The sequence below is a fragment of the Takifugu rubripes genome, chromosome 15 (genome assembly GCF_901000725.2).
Source record: "Takifugu rubripes chromosome 15, fTakRub1.2, whole genome shotgun sequence".
NCBI lineage: Eukaryota > Metazoa > Chordata > Actinopteri > Tetraodontiformes > Tetraodontidae > Takifugu > Takifugu rubripes.
The window spans coordinates 3,653,231-3,672,860 of NC_042299.1; the positions used below are offsets into that span (position 1 = coordinate 3,653,231).

Here is a 19,630-nt window from a genome sequence, read left to right on the forward strand (position 1 = left end):
TGTCTTGGTTTACTTGGTTTGAGCATTTCACCACTTTTACCATAGCTTATTGGAATACATTGTAGCCGACATGCACGGCATGGCCTACCAGCATTTATGTTTTATTTTATTCATTTCCACCCAAGTAAACAACGCACGTCATATTGCCTCACCGTATGACCTCCCGTCTGTTTAACATTGCCCAAAGAATCACACTCACACTATGGCTGTTTAAAAGCATCAAGGTTTATTTGTTTGTCATTTATCAAAAGCACCAATATTTCAATAGCTCACCAGCAGGACATACTTCCTGGTTCGGGGAAACCGATGGACTGTTCAATGATTGTATATATGGAGGGGTTTCGCGGGGTGCTACGGCACAATCTATTTTAGCGGGGGTGTTTTAAAAGAGTAAGTTGAACATGTATTTTACTATGCACTGGGTGGTTTTGATGGTGGACATTTGTTTTGGACATTTTACGCATATTTTGTATTTTCTTTTTGGTTATTGTTTTGAATTTCGACATGTATTAGTTAGCGTAATAATTTTGATAAATGGTTTAACCTGTGGGAGGGGCTACAGGTATAAAAGCCCTGTAGTAGGCCCCAGACGGGTTTCTTCTTTTTGATTAGTGAGTGGTCGGTTGGGGGTTGTTGAGTTGGTTGGTCGTTGCTTTGAAAAAAAGGAAATTGATGGGAAAAGAGTTAAAGTTGTGGTGGATAAAAGTGTGCAGGGTCTGTAAGGTATCCTGTGGATTTAGCCTGGCATCTTTCGGAGCCACAGCACTGTAAATATTTGCACCCTTTTTGAAACATAGAAAAATTAAGTCTATTTTTGGAAAAAAAAAGGAACGTCCATCTCCCTTTGTCTCCTCCACCGCCAATCATCCTTGCGACACTACCGCTGTAACGTGCGATTTCCCCGATGTGGGATCAATAAAGTCTTTTATCCTGATCCTTACTTACACCTTTTTAAAGCCAACAAGTGTTTTTCAGGACAATAGAGTAGAAACAATAGAATGTCTTGGTCGGAGCTCAGGATCAGAATTATTTCGTCTCTTTATCTTCCAAAGAAGAACTTCTTTAGACTGAATTTCGTCTTTTGTTTCTTGTCACGGAGGAGTTGCTGCAAAGACAAAGATCATTTATTAGATTAAAGAATGTGACATCAGTCAGAAGTCAGACACACAGAAGGAGGTGGAGGCAGCTCACCTGCAGCTGGACGATTCTCTCGGACAGGAGTTGGATCTCCTTCCTGTTGGAGGTCTCCTTTTCCTCCGAGATCCTTTCATGGTCCCAGAACATCTCCTCCAGCTTCCTCTGGGTCTCAGTCCAGATCATTTCATACTTTGTGAGGTCGGACACCATCTGTTTGGTCTTGAGCTGAGTCTGGTGTCTCAGCTCCTGATCAGCCAGCTTTTTGCAGCATTGTTCTTGGAGACGGGCACATTTTTCTTCTGCCTGCTTTAGTGCCGCCTGCGTGCTGCTCAGCAGGGCCAAGGTGTCCGCGTGATCCTCAGCAAGCGTTCTCCTTTCCTGCTCGACCCTGGATATCTGCTGGTCTTTTCCCACCAGAAGTCCCTTCAGGTCCCTGATCTCTTGCCGCCAGCTCTCTTCTGATGGCTGCATTCTTTGGGAGCTCCTGCACTCCTGCAGAGATTCTCCTCGGTTCTCCTCCTTCAGCTGCTGAGGCTTCCAAGGCTGCGGCTCCTTCTTGGACACGGGGCCCAGCCTGGCTTCATTCCTGCAGCTCTGTCCTCTGGATTTCCTGACATCATCCAGAGCTCTGGAAAACAACTGAGTGAAGAAGCACAATGACAATTTACAATAAATGCACTGTTAAATCCCCAGAATTCAATGACGTCTGTACTTCAATGGGATATAAAGGGAGATGCTCCAATGCATGTCTGGATTTTATTGACTTATATTTTGAGATCATTCTTACGGAGATCAGTAAGTATTAAGTAAATCAAATATATTATAGCGATGGAAACATACGCTATTGCTTTCAAAATGTCACTGAGTGTCAGTTTAAATTAAAACATAAAGACAAAGACTGTACTAATCAACAGTCAGTGATGTAATCAAATAAATGGCAACAAGCCAGGGTGGTGTTTGAGTGAATCCTGAGTGAAGCGTGTTACCCTGCTGACTCCTCGATGTCCTGTTGCCATTCTGCTGGATTATAAGGTTCCAACTTCTGTAATAAAATAAGCTTTCCAAGTGGTATAATGGTCTAACACAACTGATGCCACCAATGTGTTTATTTGCCTTTATTGGTCCCCTTATAACATGGATTATTAGTCTTTGATGTGTGGACATAAAAGGTCCTTTGAAAAGGTCCTTTGTGCCAAGTGTATCATTTAAATGGCATTTAAAGCATTGATTTAGTCCTGGCATGGGAAACTTCCTCCTGTCTAAGTGAACCTTGAACCTTGTTTGATTAGACTGGAATAACGTAGAATATTATGGTGTGGATTTATTGAGTGGACAGTTTCCATGTTGATAATGCACAGATTGGTGTAGTATAGCAGAATTATGGTATTAGAGCAGAATTGTTCCCTACAGTAAGCTGAGAAACATGACTCCCTTTAAACCATTTTTAGACAGAAATAAAAAACAATCCTGCAGAGAAAATGCTGTCGACTATCACTGTACACCAGTCTCTGTAACAGGATGCTGTGATCAACTGTATCAAAAGCAGCAATGAGGTCCAGCAGAACCAGCATAGAAACCAGTCCATGATCTGAAGCTATAAGAAGATCATTAGTAACTTTAATAAGTGCTGTTTCAGTGCTGTGATGAGCTCTAAAGCCTGACTGAAACATCTCAAACAGGCTGTTCCTCTGCAGGTGCTCCAGTAACTGAGTCACCGCCACCTTCTCTAGAATTTTAGAGATAAAAGGAAGGTTGGATATCGGCCTATAATTTGCGAGTACTTCCGGATCCAGTGATGGTTTTTTAAGCAACGGCTTAATCACTGCCACCTCGTAGGACCGGGGTACATAACCTGTCACTAATGAACAATTGATCTGGTCCAGGATAGAACTGCCTATCAGTGGTAAAACATCCTTCAACAGGTGTGTTGGAATAGGATCTAAAAGACACGTGGTGGTCTTGGATTTCTGAATTAACGCCTCAGAAAAATATATACGGACTAAAGGAGTTTAAGGGCTCGCTGGAGACCCTGTATGTTCCCACAGTCAGCACATCTGGTGATGGTCCAGTTGTTGGGATGGCCTGGTTAGCTTTTTCTCTGATAGCTAGAACTTTATCAGTGAAGAAGCTCATGAAGTCTTCACCACTAAGGGAAGAAGGGATACGTGGATCTAAAATCAATCAATCAATCAATCAATCAATCTTTATTTATATAGCGTCTTATACAATCAAAATTGTTTCAAGGCGCTTTCCAGAATCCCAGGGCCTGACCCCAGACAAGCAACAGTGGCAAGGAAAAACTCCCCTTTAACAGGAAGAAACCTTGAGCAGGACCAGGCTCATGTAGGGGGACCCTCCTGCTGATGGCCGGCTGGGTAAAGAGAGAGGAGAAGGGGGAGGACAGGTAGAGGATAGGATAGGTAGGAGAGGAGAGGGGTAGAGGAGAGGAGAAGTAGAGTGGAAGGGAGGTAGAGGAGAGGAGAAGGAGGAGGAAGGGAAAGAGGAGAGGAAAGAAGAGGAGAGGGAGAGGAAAAGGAGAAGGAGGGGGAGAGGAGAGGAGAGGAGAGGAGAGGAGAGGAGAGGAGAGGAGAGGGAGAGGGAGAGGAGAGGCACAGAGCACAGAAACACACACAAAAAATATGATGCACAATCACTTCAGCGGGGCCGGAGGTCATTATGCAGCTCTGAGGGCGGCGATACCTGTAAATAAATAGAGGGGGGGAAGCAGAGAAACTACACAAGAATCAGCATAACTAGTCTGCTTGATGAGGAGAGGAAAGGAGAGGAAACCATGACCCAGTGGAGTGACAGAGGCCTGTCAGGTGATCATGTTTCCGGACCCTGGCAGCCTTGGCCTATAACAGCATAACTAAGATGTGACCTAACGATTAGACGACCCCCTAAGTATGATAATTTGTCTGTCTATGATAGAAACTGGAACTACTGAATTAGTAACAATAAGCTTTTTCAAAGAGGTAGGTTTTGAGTCTGATCTTAAAAGTAGCGATGGAGTCAGCCTCCCGTACCTGTACAGGGAGATGGTTCCATAGCAGGGGGGCCTGGTAGCTAAAAGCTCGGCCCCCCATTCTACTCCTGGAAACTCTGGGAACCACAAGTAGACCAGCATTCTGAGAGCGGAGCGGTCTATTGGGCTGGTAAGGTATCACTAGCTCCTCCAGGTAGGATGGAGCTAGGCCTCTGAGGACCTTGTAGGTCAAAAGAAGGGTTTTAAAAATTATTCTGAATTTAACGGGCAGCCAATGAAGCGACGCCAGTACAGGAGTAATGTGATCTCTTTTGTCAATACCTGTCAGAACTCTGGCTGCAGCATTTTGGATCAACTGGAGGCTTCTTAAAGAGTTGTTTGGACACCCTGATAATAAGGAGTTACAGTAGTCCAGCCTGGAAGTAACAAATGCATGGACTAACTTTTCAGCATCATGCCGCGTCAGCAGTTTCCTGATCTTTGTGATGTTCCTCAAAACACTGTGACTCTTGGTTAATTTGGCCACAGTGCTGAAAAGAAACCTGGGGTTGTTCTTATTATCCTCAATTAAAGAAGAAAAATAAGCTGTGGCCTTACAGAGGGCCTTTTTGTAAACTACTAGACAGTCTTTCCAGGCTACATGATAGCTATCTATTTTACAGGAATACGATTTTCTTTCTAGTCTTCGCACTCTCTGCTTGAGGGTCTTAATATGTTAATTATACCACGGGGCACACCCTGGTATAAACGTAAATGTAAAAGTGATCAAAGAATGGTCTGACAGGAGTGTTCTGAGGGAACACTGACACATGTTCTACCTCAACGTAAGTCAGAACTAGATCAAGGGTGTGGTTGAAGCTATGAGTTGGTTGATTTATCTGCTGGGGAAACCAACTGACTCAAGTAATGAAACCAACTGACTCAAGTAATGAAATAAGGACATTTCTGAAGCTGTCATTTATAACATCTATATGTATATTAAAGTCTCCAATAATAATGACTTTGTCCGTTCTAAGGACCAAGTCAGATAAGAAATCAGAGAACTCAGAAATGAACTCTGAATGTGGCCCAGCAGGGGGCCGATATATAACTACAAACAGAAGTGGCTTTTCTGCCTTCCAGTTCAGATGGGTGATGCCAAGAGTCAGGCTTTCAAATGAACTGGAACTCTGTTTTGTTCTAGGATTAATTAATAACTTGGAGTGATAGATTGCTGCCACTCCCCCTCCTTGACCAGTAACACCAGAAATATGATAATTAAGATGGGTAAGAGGAGAAGATTCATTTAAGCTAACACACTCCTCCTCCTGAAGCCAGGTCTCAGTTAGAGAAAATTATTCAATGGGATGATCCACTATCAGGTCGTGCACTAACAGGATTTTAAGAGATCTAATATTTAATAGTCCACATTTAATTGTGATGTTAGTTTCTCCAATTTGTGCTTTGGTATTAATTCTAATAAGATTATGGTGATTGTGTTACGAGCGGTTGTATTAGGACCCGAAAGCAGGCAGGACACAGTGGCGTATCGTCTTCCAAGGAGTTTTATTTATGTTCACAGAAAATCGTGCAACACAAAAGACGTGGAGACCACGACTCAGTTCTTAACCCAAACAGAAAAATGAAAACTTACAACAAAAAATCCCGAGCGGGGTCAAAAGCAGTCCACGAAGGGAATAGATAAACGATTGTCCGAGGAACGGGTTCAAAAGTAATCCACGAAGGAAAAAGTCTTTACGATAGTCCAATTGGGTGTAGCCGAGGTTTTCCGAAACAGACAAAACACGCCAACGCTGGCCACCCGTGAGAACAGTCCATAAATAGGTGGCTTGATTACCTGATAGTCTGCAGGTGCACCAGTCCCCGGCACCACCTGCGGCTGAGGCATGGCTCCACCACGCCCCCCGCAGGAGAAACCCTGCAAAAGAGTTCCCAGAAACTGGGAACCTGACAGATTGACCGCTCCCCTGCTCTGTGCTTGGTGAACTTTTAACCGTTGAGCAGAGACTACCTCTATAGTGTTAAATATGTTATTGTTGGTGGATGAGGGTTCTATGGAAGGAGCTTATTTCCATAAATGTGTCCCGCACAGTGGCTGAAATCTGAAATCTGCCACAAAATCTCTTTTTCAATGTGAAAGCTGAGCGGCTTGTGGATCTCATGATCTTGCCAGTGAGCTGGCATGATCCATGAAAAAGATGTGCCATATCGCTACACAAGCTGTCGGTATATAAACAGTCCCTTATTTGAAGGATTTCCTGAGCATGATGTACTTCCTGCATAAACTTCCTGTTTTGTCTCAATTTCTTTTTTAAAAATGGAAAAATGAATCTTTGGCCTTTAGAGATGGTTCTCTGTTGACAGGATGTCCATTGGTAAAAACAAAACGTGGCAGTAACTTACATCAATGGGACACCTTTCATATTGCAGGTGAGAAATCCCGAAAATGCCGCGACAACTCTTTCACAATGCCAAAAAGACCGATGGTGACCCGTGACAAAGCAAGATATTTGGTGCAGAATGAAAGGGGCTTAATGTATTTCAAAATAAAGCAAGTGCATAAAATAAAATAAAATCAAGACCAACCAAAGTACGAAGGCACCTGCTCAAGAGCAGAAGCATGCTTCTTAGTCTTTTTCTAATGGGAAAAAGTTCAATAAGCAGTTGGGTGGGTGGGAGAGTCCTTTAAAATGCTGTGATCTTGTAAAGGTCTGAGCCCAATGCTACCTTACACCCAGTGACTTTTGATTTGATGTGCACCCCCTTAATTGGCTCCTCTCTAGTCACATTTCCAAACCAAGATGCTCTCCACAGCTGCTCTGGAAAACTGCAGCAGTCCATTCCTAGACACACATTTCAATAGTCTCTAATCAAGTCTCTGTGAGCTTGATTGTGCATTGACTGCCCTTCTATTTCAAAGAGGTGAGTGTCACACCCAGAAACAAATTCTGTGTTATTGATAGTCAAGAGTGGATCAAGTCTTGATGGCACAATCTTGTTACAAGGACCCTCTAAACAGACCTATTAGCTCTGCTCGAAAACTGATGGTTCTGGAGTGATACTGGGCAGATGTTACGAACAATTCATTTAAATTTTTTCATTATGATAGCTGCTGGACTGACAGGTTTATAGTCAATAAGACAGCTAAGACTGGGTTTTTCTCCTGCTGTATGGTTAACTCGAATCCATGGTTCATGTGCTACTGTCATCCATAGTTGGTGTAATTATCAGTCATTTGACAGATCTATTGCTATAGAGAGCCATGGAAATGCTAAGCAACAGCCGCATCACACTTCTTTGGTATTCCTCTAAATAGAGCTTTATACAGTATATCTTTGCACCACATTTGCCATCATCCGGTCATTCTGCCCTGCTTGAAATTATAATACCAATTTTGTTCTAGCTTCCAGGTGATAAACTTCAGACTTAGAATCCTTTTCTCACCTTGCAAACTCTCAATCCTATGAGCACTAATCAATTTTATTATTTTCTTATGTATCTATTTCATTCAATTTTAAACAATGGCAATGATAGAATTTAGTTGTTTGCGAGGAATGGAAAAAAGCAATACTCGTTCTGTTTTTGCTCCCTTTTTTAGCCACTACTCAGGTACTGTGAACACAAAAAGGAGACAAAAGGTTTGGTATTGTTCATGGTTTTTGTGTATAGCCCGGTGGGAGTCTGGGAAGTTGCTGTGCGAGCAGCAGATCAGCAAAGCCCTGAAAAAACAGTCATGCTGTGAAGGAGATGGCTTTTCTCTGTGACAGTCTGAGTGTGAGCCAGACTGTCTACAAATGAAATGGGGGAAGGAGGGGGCAGCTTTTATATATTCAAGGGCCCCATTGCCTCACTAGGCATGTCCGCTGCTGTCAAACCTCGGTGTTCCTGGTAGGTGGGATCCCACCAGGACCAACCTGTTCACGTATTACTTTCTATATGAGGGCTATTGAGTTTCCAATTACAGTGCTGGTCTTCTTGTCATGGCATCTTCCTTCCAAACAAACTGATCTTGCAGACAGAGAACCAGACTGATCCCTCCTGACTGGAGTGGTTTGTAGCTTTTATTGCCACTGACATTGTATTAGGTAGTCAGACAAACCCTTGCAGTAGCCATATTAGCCCTGTCCACATTAGCTTTCCTCAGGGCTTTTACACTCCTGCAGACATTCTTACACTCAGTGTGACACTAATGTTGGCCAAAAAAGGTAACTTTGGAATTGGATGGAACAGAAATGCTGTTCTCTGTACATGGGCGGCTGCCTGAGCTTGGAATATTCTCAAACCTTCCAATACAGTAGAGGCTGGTTTCACCTGTTTTAAAGGGACACAGTAGTTGTCTCTGTGTATGTGTCTGCACAAGGACTGCACCTTGGTCACAATTTCGGATTGTTGCAATACTGCCCTGTTATACACGTATCACTATAGTTATATACCTACAGATATCTTCATCTTGCACTGGTAGGCTAGTGAATATATATTCCAGAAAATGTCATTCAGCTCCAGCTAATTGAGACTGTGCAAGTAGTCTTAGAGCTGCATAGGCATAGAAGGACTGTAGAAGAAGTACACATTGGCATGACTCTGAATGTACGCTCTCTGCATTCATTTTTAGTTTTGTAGTTCAGGGTTGTTCATAGAAGCAACTCCATCGTTGATCCACTGCTTAACTGCTTCGAGGATGAAAGTGCCCTTATGCTTATGCATGTCTGCTTTATGGCCACCATGTGTACTCATCGTACTGGTGGTCTGCATGAAGACTGGCTTTGCTATGGTACATTGCTATATAACGTGACTAGGCTTTCTGACAATGGGCTGGTATTTCACATTTTATAAAATTTGTCTGATCGGCAGTAAAGTCTCAATTCACTGATTTAATCATGACGTCATTGTGCTACTGAAACGTTTTGCAGACGCTCCTGTTGCAAAGATTGCCGAGGGCTTGTGTTTTTTCTGCTTCGTTTACTCCAGAAAAGTTTCACTGCACCAACATATTTGCTAGTGATGATGTTGATGATTATTTAAAGTTATCAAAAAAACAATAGTTCGTTACATAGCGATGCGCTTGAAACACAACGATGTAAAACACAAAGCAAAAATAAGAAATTATTGTTTTCTTGTTTTAAAAATACCTTGCAATAGACACATCTCATTGTTTAAATGGGTTTCTGTGTAATGTCTTGCGCCTATGTTCGAGCTCTGTCACTATATGGTGGCCAATAAAGGTTTTTTTAAAAATCTTAAATACGTCAGATACGAGCAAGCATGTTAGCGATGTGGAATGCGCAGTATTCTTATTACAGGAAAGCAATTAAATCACATTAAAAAAATAAATAATTACAGTAAGTTAAGTTGTAGCACTGATTATTTCTGGCTCAGGTTGTTTTGATTTGTCCTGATTGAATTCTGGCCATTCAATACCCTCATGATTTCTTCTCAGTCAATTTGGGGAAAAGGTTGTCACTATATTGCTCTTTCACATGATCAGATCATAATTGGTTAGTGGTTTATTTAAATTTGCCAATCAGTGATTGGACCCAGAAATCCTGATGGTGTAAAGCCTGATTGAGAAGACTACGGGCTATTTAACAGGAGATGGGGACAAAGATCGCATTAGACATCAACTACGAGATACAGCTCGATTCTCCTAGTGTTCCAAGTCATCATAAAACAGTCTTGTGCCCCTTAGACCTAGTGCTCTTGGAGACTCAGCGTCATGAATCTTCCTTCGCTCTAAATCAAGACTGACCACCTGAAGGCAGCAAAATACTCAGATATTGTTTGTGGTGACACTACATCACAGTGTGAACCCAATATTGAAAGATGCAACCAGTCACTGCAACATTACCCTGCATGACTTGAGTAAACATCAGAGTTGCTGTTAGTGGTAAACAGCCTTCTTGAATATTGCATGCTCTGCTGCCCACTTAACTTTCAGAAGACTTTTAAATGTAAAGACACCACATAAACAGATTTACAAGCTCTCTACAAACACGCCCAGTAACAGAAACACATTATCCCTGTGGAGCTAAATAGCAGCACTTGATTGGCGGTCCAGCAGCTGTTCATGATCACATTAGTGCTTATTAGAAATGGTAATGGGGTTGGTTTGTTTTCAGCTGCTGGTATATTTAGCTGAATATTTTGTGTACATGGAGGATGCTTTTGCTGCCTGCAAACAACATTTTAAAAAGGTCTTCTTTTCTCTCACCCTTTCTCCCACCCTCTGGCATCTCTGCTCCCTATAAACTACCATGGGCCCTCCATCTCTCTGGCCTGTTGAAATGCTTTTTAATTTGGCTTGTTGGTACAGGGGGCTCCATGCTGGCAGATTACAACTCGGCATCCAGTCATTTTCAATTTATCGGAGGCCTCCTCACACACACACACACACACACACACACACACACACACTTTCCCAGATGGCCATATTCACTACCCTCTCCAGCATCAATTCAGAGACATAGCAATTCCAGGCCACCCTCCACCCCCACCTGTCCCCTTCCGCCTTTCATATCTTCCCCTTTCAAACGGCAGAGAAAATCTATCTCAAAAGCACCGTATTTAAAAAAAAAAAAGAGAGATATTGTGGCTCTGGAAGCATTCAAGGTAGAGAGGCAGATAGTATTGTATTATTACTTAGACCTCTGACAGTGGTGATGACCCGGGAGAGTAGAGAATATTGACCGCGTGTCGCTCAAAGCATTCAACAGATTGCATTGACCAAGCTTGTCGGGACCCTTAATAGCAAGTAGCAAGCCTCAGCTAGAGCTCAGGAGGAAATGCTGTCCAATTTTATGGAGGCTTTTAACCATTCATTGGGTCCAGATAATGGATTGATAAAGGTAAAGCAGTATTTTAACTCTAATAATAACTGTCTTCAAGTTAAAATTCATGACCCATGATGTGTACTAAAAAGCCTTTGCAAACAACTAAACATCTGCTTCTCACGATGACTTAAACACACGTACAATTAAAATAAAATGGGAAACAGGGTGTTTGTCGGGGGTATGTTAAGGGCATTGCAGTGTGATTTATGAGTTGAAGGAAGTCATTACTCCCAGAGGAAGCCCAGACCAAAATACAAACAGATCGAGGGGACGGCTTTCAAACAGGTCATGTAGTAATTTTTCTAGTGCTGATAGCTGCTGAAAACTACCCAGAAAAATTGGATCTTTCTATATAATGAGACCACTCAAGCTGAAAAGTGTGACGACTGACATATTTATATTTGCACTTTGTTGTTTGCTAACATATGCCAGGTTGCTGGTCTCCCTGTTGTTCAGGTCTGGCAAGTAATCAACTCAAACTTTTATTGAAGGTTAAGTTTAGAAGAAAGAGAATAGAGTAGAGCATCTTTAATGTGCCCTAGTTACTGCACAAATGAAAGGCTGTTAAATTACGAGATATTTCTAAAACATATTCCATCTGTTTAAATGATGTTACTGAAATAGACTTTCAGGATTAAAACTGATCATTGAAGGGTTATTGTAGTTTTTGATCAAATAACAGGTGATTCAGAAGAATAACAGTTTGTACACAAATTGAACTTTTATCAATGCATTGGTGTTAACAGATTTTGCGTATTAAGTGTCTGTGCAGATACGCAATGATTGAAACAAATGGATATCTTAGTGGCAGCTTAACAGCATTTTGAGTAAAATTATTTCAATTTGCAGTATGTGGATCAGTTCTATCTGCTCCAATGAAAGATCACAATAGACCGTGCATATTGTAACTTCAAAAATAGTTTTAACATAAATTATTCTAAGAGAAGGGTTAACCTTATTGCATAACACCTTATTTGAACGCCCCTTTATTGTTTGTTGATGACTGCAAAGAAAGAGGGCAAAATTGTGGTATAAATATTTATTATCTTGCTGTATGTCTGGATATGCTGGTGGTGAAAGCCAGGTTGAAAGTCAAAATGAAGCATACGTGGTCGGACAATTATCAAGGAGTCGCATAATGTTTGCAAGGAGTAACATAACGTTTGTCGATTAGAATGAAAAGGTGCCTCAAAAAATGCAAAACTCTTGCTGGCTGGCTGGCTGGCTGGCTGGCTGGCTGGCTGGCTGGCTGGCTGGCTGACTGACTGACTGACTGACTGACTGACTGACTGACTGACTGACTGACTGACTGACTGACTGACTGACTGACTGACTGACTGACTGACTGACTCACTCACTCACTCACTCACTCACTCACTCATTAAGCAGCCAGTAACAGCTCAGACCTATTCCAATGAATTGTGCATTATTACAGCAATGGGTAGAATACAGGTGAAGCATATCAGTGTTTTTACAACTTGATAATAGCTCTTGTGGTGCTCACAAAGGTGGCTAAATGAGTGTGTTTACAGCAGGGATTAGTGATAACAGCATCGACTCTAGCTTGACACACTGTGTCAGCCAAATAGGAAATGTATATCCTGTCATCAGATTTTACTGCCTCTAATCCTCTGAATAGCAGTTCAGATGAAGTCAAATGATGGCAAGGTGAGGTATTAGCGTTACCATGGGTTTACATGAGCACAGGGGGCATGATAGCTGGACCTGGTCATGAAATGTCAATATCCTCAAGATGACCAAAGATGAGCTTGCACCCTCAGTACCCATCCGTTAGATGTTGTACCTTAATGACAGTAGTTTTGCAAAAGGTTTAAGAGGCTTGGATTTAGAGGCCAAGCTACTTACAATATTAAAATAACAAAGCCGATACTGCTTGCATGTGTTGTAATTTGCCACCAGTGATTTCCATGAAATACAGTATGCACACTTTTAAATGCTCATTTGTTGCCCCCATATAAATATTATGATTTTAGTTTAAGTCTAGATCAGAAAAGGTTGTGAGATTCTGCAAAAGCAAAAGTTGAAGCAATAGAAGTTACTTTGAGGGTTATGAGAGATCAAATTGTTGGTGGCCTTGCCATTGTGGTACAACTAACTCCTCTCCTTAGTGCTTGGGAGACCACACTTACTTGAATGACATCTTCAATTGCAGAAGAAGGAATTAGAAATTAACACCAGAGAGTTAAAATATGGTGGAGCTGAATCTAATGACATTTGCATAAAATAGTTCTGTGACCCTTGACTGTGGCTCAGATGGCCCTGTATCCCGTATCTTCGTCTCTGTACACTATGCATGGTTAATCCTAACTGGTTATTTTCTCACCAATGTGAGTGTGAATTTGAGTGTGAATGTTAGACGCACACTTGTGATGTAAATCGTAAAGATGGCTAGTGAAGCATTATTAAAATAGAGCAAATTTACCATCCCAATAGGTGTAAGAGGTGATGGAGAGAAATCGAACAAATGCATATAAAATAGCAATCATTATGCCAATGATGGAAGGTTTGTTGTTGCAACATTGAGGGTAACACTGTTGGTACAAGTAGAGGTGCAATATTGTGTTTTCTCAAGTTTCTCAGCTTTGGGATAGGGCCAATACAGAAAAAGCATTATGTTCACTTGGCCAGTGATGGACTACAACATGGGATGGTGCGGCGCCATCATGTCGATACAGCCCCCAAAATTCAGAAGAATACCACAGTGTGCATACCATACTAAAATCACCCAGAAAACTCATAATTTATTTGAGACATTGTGGATAAAGTACAGGCCAAGTCAGTTTTTTGGTCGAAATGGTTTGATAAATGTTTAATGGTGGCTGTATTGGATTCGCAGCTATCCTTTTCTCCCTTGCGATATAAAATCTCCCACATACAGTGCTCTGTGTGTTCCAGTGAACCCTCTGCTGTTATTCCTGTAAAATCTGAAAAGCGGGCTTCTCCTGAACTAGAGCCCTTTTGCCAGTCTGCACATGAGCTGCAACCAAAGCTTGACCCGTGTTGAGTGTCTGCAGTAAATTTTATTGCCTGCATCCATTGGAAGGCCTGGAAATATACTGGCCATGAATTCCTGGAGGAAAATGAATGGCAGTAAAAGAGAGAAATGACAACCCCCACAAGCTGATAGGAGAGTGCTTTTTCTCTGTTTTTTTTCTTCCATAGGACAGTTTATTGAAGTTGCCCAGCTCGGGGAGATGGGATTTGATGCATTAGCCATGGGCTTAGTTGGATGTGTTCCTGAAAGGCAGTATTGAAGTTACAATTCACTACCACAGATTGAGGAGCTGGGAAATCATGTAATTAAATGCATACAGTTATTTTAGATTGATGGTTGTGTGGTGTAAGTGCTCAACTGTGCAATAGAACAGTCTTTTTTTACTGGCGTCTCATTTTACAATCCAGTTTTTAATGCAAGAATTTAATACTAGGTTTTATGGAGTTTTCTGGGCATAGTGGGTGTAAATGCAGGAGGGTTGTTTTACTGCCACACTGGGCTATTATAACAAGATGTTCAGATATGATGACAGAATATGTCTCCTGCTGCTCTTATGTTATCTTCCTCACCACCACACTCTTTTTCTGCACCTGTTCAGTCCATTATTAAATCTGGGAATTGTCCCCATAACTCAATCCACTAGATTACAGTATTATATGACCATTTGTGAAAAGGGTGATTGCCGTGGAGAGCAGAGGATGGATGTTAAAAGCATATTGATTTGTCTGTAATGTCGTCATAGATCAGAGATTTATGGCAATATATAAATACAGCCACAAGCTCCACTCGCCTACAGCCTGTGGTGGAGGAAATGCAATCTTTACGAAGACTGATGAGATCATGACAGTGCTCTTAACGACGTTTACTCCCCCACCCACCCAGACCTCCATTTCCCACCCATCCTCACAGGCTGCTGCTGCTACCTTTTACTGGCTCCATGTCTTTGCTTTGGATTCACATTCCAGTGCAGATGCTAGAAAAGCCCAAAAGCCTCTTCAGGGTTCCAACAGGATTGGACCCAACTTTAAGACTAGTAACCATTTTACCCAAATATCTGAATTCTTTGGCCTGCTAAGCTGGACCTGACAGCTGGACCCCTCTAGCCAAACCAGGGTTAGGCCACCCTGGTGGTGGACAGTGAAACCAGTGTGCTCTAGAGGCCCTGGTGGTCCGATTCAGGAAATTGACATATGCATCTAATACTGTTGTGTTGTAATATAAAAGCTATGTTTATCACATTTGTGATGCTTAGAAAAAAAAATAAGAGTGGTAATTTCGGTTGCTTCGTCATCAGGCTCCAGAACCCCCTATCTTTCTTGGAACACAGACCTGTGAGTACATCAGCGGGGAAATATTCTCAGTGTAGGCAGTGGAAACCAAAGGGATTTAATGATGGTGCACGTAATACATGATTTACTGTCAGCCTAGGTAGCTGGATCATCTATAAAACTTTCATGACGCTCCCTCAGTGGCAGGCTGCCAATAAACTTCCCAAATGAGGGACTTGTTAATTTACTTGTTAAAGCAAATTAAAAATTCATAAGTGCTTTTAGGTAAATGAGATCCTCTTTCATTGCCACCCTAGTGAGATTCTTTCTGGGCCCTCGGAGGACATGTTATCTGCGCTCAAAGCTGCAGAGGAACCATAAAAGCCTTTTGATTGTTCCTGCTTTTATTACTGCTGAGCTCTACAGCTGCTGTTGGGTGTAACTAAGGTAAACCAGGTGCTGATGGTTAGCTCACTGAGTCCAGGAAAGAAGACTCAGTGCAGGTCTCTCAATTTTCTCCATTTCTTTTTTTGGCTGTGGGATGTATTTGTTGTGGGACCTCAGTTATGTATCACTCTGTTATTAAAGGCCTTTGTATTTAAAAATGTTGACCAGTGGACTTTTTGCCTGGTCTTTCACTCAATCCTTTGAGAGAACTTCACTGCACTGATAAAATCCCATTGAGGCAACAGTGAGGCAGCAAACACCACATGGTCGGGACACAAAAAGCTGGTTGTGTCTTATTGATGTAACACTGTCTTATTGATGTAACACTGTATAATAAAACTGTTTAATAAAACATGATGGCAGTTTTCTGCATGTTGAACCTGCCTGCCCAGATCAGACACCCACGGCACTGTATGATTTCATTTTTCCATCTTTATTTATACTGCAGCTATTGCAGTCAAAACTGTACCCCGGCAGCCTTGGCCTATAGCTGCATAGCTAAGATATTGACCTAGTAATGAGATGACTATGCTCCTCTAAATATGATAATTAGTGTGTAGGGAGAGAGTCAGCCCCACCTATCTATACCATACTGTTAGTGTGTGTCCCTTGGAGTGTGTGGGGGCATCAACATGTTAGTGCAAATTTAAACAGTGAAGTAGGAGGAGGAACTCAGCAACCGTTAAATGGGGGGGGGGGGGGGGGGGGGGTTCCAAGATATGTTACTGTTATGTCTCTAATTGTAGATAACGTTTATCTCAACTGAGCAGTACCATCTACAGGTCCACTAACATAGGGATCCCCATTTACCATCACCAAATTCTGGCTACGTAGAAAAGAGAATATTATCAAAGGGCTTTTACCAGGATTATCAGCATCACTCCAGTGATATCAACATCACTCACGATGGTGAGTTGCTAGTTTGCTTGACAGTATCTTCACTGAAAACCTGGTTGATTAGCTTAAAAGGCAGGTGATAGGAAAAGACTACCTTCCTTTGAAATGTTTCATGCTGGTGTTTCCCAGTCTTGGGGTAATAAAAACAAATCTTTTAAAATGTTTTTGCATCTTTATTTACACCAAATTACATAAACTAATATCAATAAGCAGTATTGATATGGATTAAATCCTAATAAATCCTGCTCAACTCTAGGAGTAATGCTTTTTATTATGACCCGGGTATGCAAACACAATGCAATAGATGAATGGAGGTCACTGAACTCACGGTGCTGTGTTGACCTCCGGAACTGCAACCCTCAGGACACTGTCACATCAGCTGTCACAGCCACTTAAAACACACCAACAAAGCTTGCAGTGATATTTAATGGAATTAACTTAAGAAAAACACACTGTCCCAAAGCATGCTGGGAACTCATTTCCCCTCCACCCCAACATGCTACACTATGCACCCTTACCAATGAATCCAGTGAGGCGCAAAAAAAAAAAAATCAAAGAAATCCACAAACAATATGCTCTGTAGACACACACACATAAGATACATCAGACAGCAGGTCATTAAATGTGAACACCAAGTTATCACAACCAAGAAAGACTCCCGTTAATCACATTAAAAGAAACAACTCCATCACGTAAACCTGATGAAAGCAGAGTGAGGATTTAAAAAATAAAATCACCAATCTCTAAAGGAATTTAAGGGAGCTCAAGGTGAAATGAAAGAGAACAAGCTGAGAGATGTATTTTCAAATAGCTGTGCAATCAGGTCCCAGGCTAAAGATGAGCTGCTTTGTGAGACATGTTCTTCACACAGTACATGCTGTGGTTAAATTTGCGCGAGATTCTGATTTCAAGGGGTCTCTCAGTGCTGATAACCCCGACAAATGTCATTATGTGGTTTCATTTAAGTAAAGTCATTTTTCAGAAGAGGACAAATCCTTTCATTCTTTGTCTGCATCCACAGTATTCTTTGTCCAAATACCATATGTGATGGTTGCTTTGCTGCAGATATATGGTGCAATAATTAAAATCTGAAAAAAAAAAACACTTTCATACAATGTGGCTTTTGAAACAAAGATTTTCCCAGGTGTCTCAGAATGCATGTGTGATTCAGCAATGTCTGACCACATAGTGTACACACACCCGCACACACTTACATCTCTGTGGGAGATTTTCATAGACATATTACACTACCGAGCTCATTACTCTAACTCTGCTACCCCAGCCCGTAAGGGCTCATTATGCATGCATTCCAAGTTTTCACAGAATTCGCCATTTATGCATAGTCTGCTGTCATCCGAACGCTAACTTCCCTCCAAAATGGAAGAGACCCCCACCCCGGCCAGACAGAGAGACATAACCTCGGCTTGTCAATTGTACATCAGGTATTTCTTAAAACAAGGGTTTATGTGTCCTCCTTATGCGGGTGTTGAGGAAAAGCACTGTAATGAAGGTCTTTCTCTCCAGCATGAGACAGAAGAGGGCCCTTGTGTCCCATGTGACTGCTGCCACAGTCTGTGCAACAAAGCCAGCTTTTTAAATGCTTTGAAATGAAACCTGCCATGTTTGTCTAGTCTGGGAGGAGCAACATGGGAGCTTCTGAGGACAACCGTAGTAGACTTAGATGAGGAGTACAGACTGAATTTGCTGCTTCCTCCCTAGGGTCATTTATTGTGCTCCAGAGCCTCAGATGTTCACATATTGGCACGTCATCATCATTAGTCCCATCATTTGCTTCAAATTGAGTGTCTGGAGGATGACACTTGCTAAGCTCCTGCTGCCTCGGCATGTGGCGTCTGCTTGGAAAGCAGAGCATCTCCATTTGAAGGTTCTGGAAGGGTCTTTGTCCCCATTCTTTATTCTTGTGAGGTTTTAATGCTGCAGGATCTGATGAAGTCTATCATTGGCAGGCGTAGTGATGGTCGCTAAATGGGCTCAAAAACATGACAAATTTACAGAGACAGATTCCATGCCAGTTCTTACATTTTTGGGAACTGATTTCTACAGAAAGCCTTCCCTGGCAGACTTTTTTCATGTTCTGCATTTAGCATCAGGGTTTAAAGCTTGCTTCTTGGTATTAAACCTTGGTTTCCTCATGTTTTGGCAGCTGAAACCAGGACACAACAACTGTAAGGACAGCGACAGTCCATGTGGAGAGTCCAAGCCTTCCATCAGAAGCAGCTCCAGAGAAAGACTGACAGATGTAAGTATATAAATGTCCAGTGGAATTTCTGCGTTATTTTCTTGTACAAAGTACAAAATAATTGGGACAGGCTCTAGCATATGGACAATGAAAGGGTGGAGCGATGAATAAGCTGCCAGCTTGCAGGGCATTTGAGTATTTGGGGGTTAAGTACATTGTCAAGGGGAACCAGCAGTGCTTTGTGTATATATATATATATATATATATGTGTGTGTGTGTGTTTGTGTGTGTGTGTGTGTGTGTGTGTGTGTGTGTGTGCGTGTGTGCGTGTATACACACCGTATTTTCGCGACTATAAGGCGCACTTAAAAGTCTTAAATTTTCTCCAAAATGGACCGGGCGCCTTATAATGCGGTGCACCTTATGTGTGCACCGAGTTCCAAAATCTGTAAATTTGTTGCCTTGCCGGCTTTTGCAAAATCCATTTCGGATTCAATTCGTTCATTTCGGATACACAAGATGAGGACTTTGATGGATTTGGGAATGAGGACTGATCAAAAAATAACGGGAGTACATTGCTAAATACATGCTAGCATGCATGTTTTAAGCTAGCGGTATGTTTTACCATGCCCGCGCACTATAATCCGGTGCACCCTATATATGTGATAAATACAGAAATAGCGCCTAACTAACTGAGACTGTGCCTTTTAATATAGTGCACCTTATGGTCATGCAAATACAGTACACGTGTATGTATATACATAATTTATATATATATATATATTGCTCATATATATACTGTATATATATGAGCACAAAGCTCAGTGACATTGTTCAATGAAATGTCAACAA

General features: G+C 41.8%; 1 protein-coding gene across 11 annotated transcripts in view; it reads left to right on the top strand.

The window, feature by feature from the left end:
• The window catches only part of auts2a (activator of transcription and developmental regulator AUTS2 a), a 284,512-nt gene that overhangs the window by 142,200 nt on the left and 122,682 nt on the right, over positions 1-19,630 (top strand). For all 11 annotated transcript variants that reach the window (XM_029848305.1, XM_029848293.1, XM_029848297.1 and 8 more), the window contains one exon: positions 18,743-18,838. In XM_029848305.1, coding sequence (XP_029704165.1) covers positions 18,743-18,838 — 96 coding nt within the window. The remainder of the gene's footprint in view (positions 1-18,742; positions 18,839-19,630) is intronic.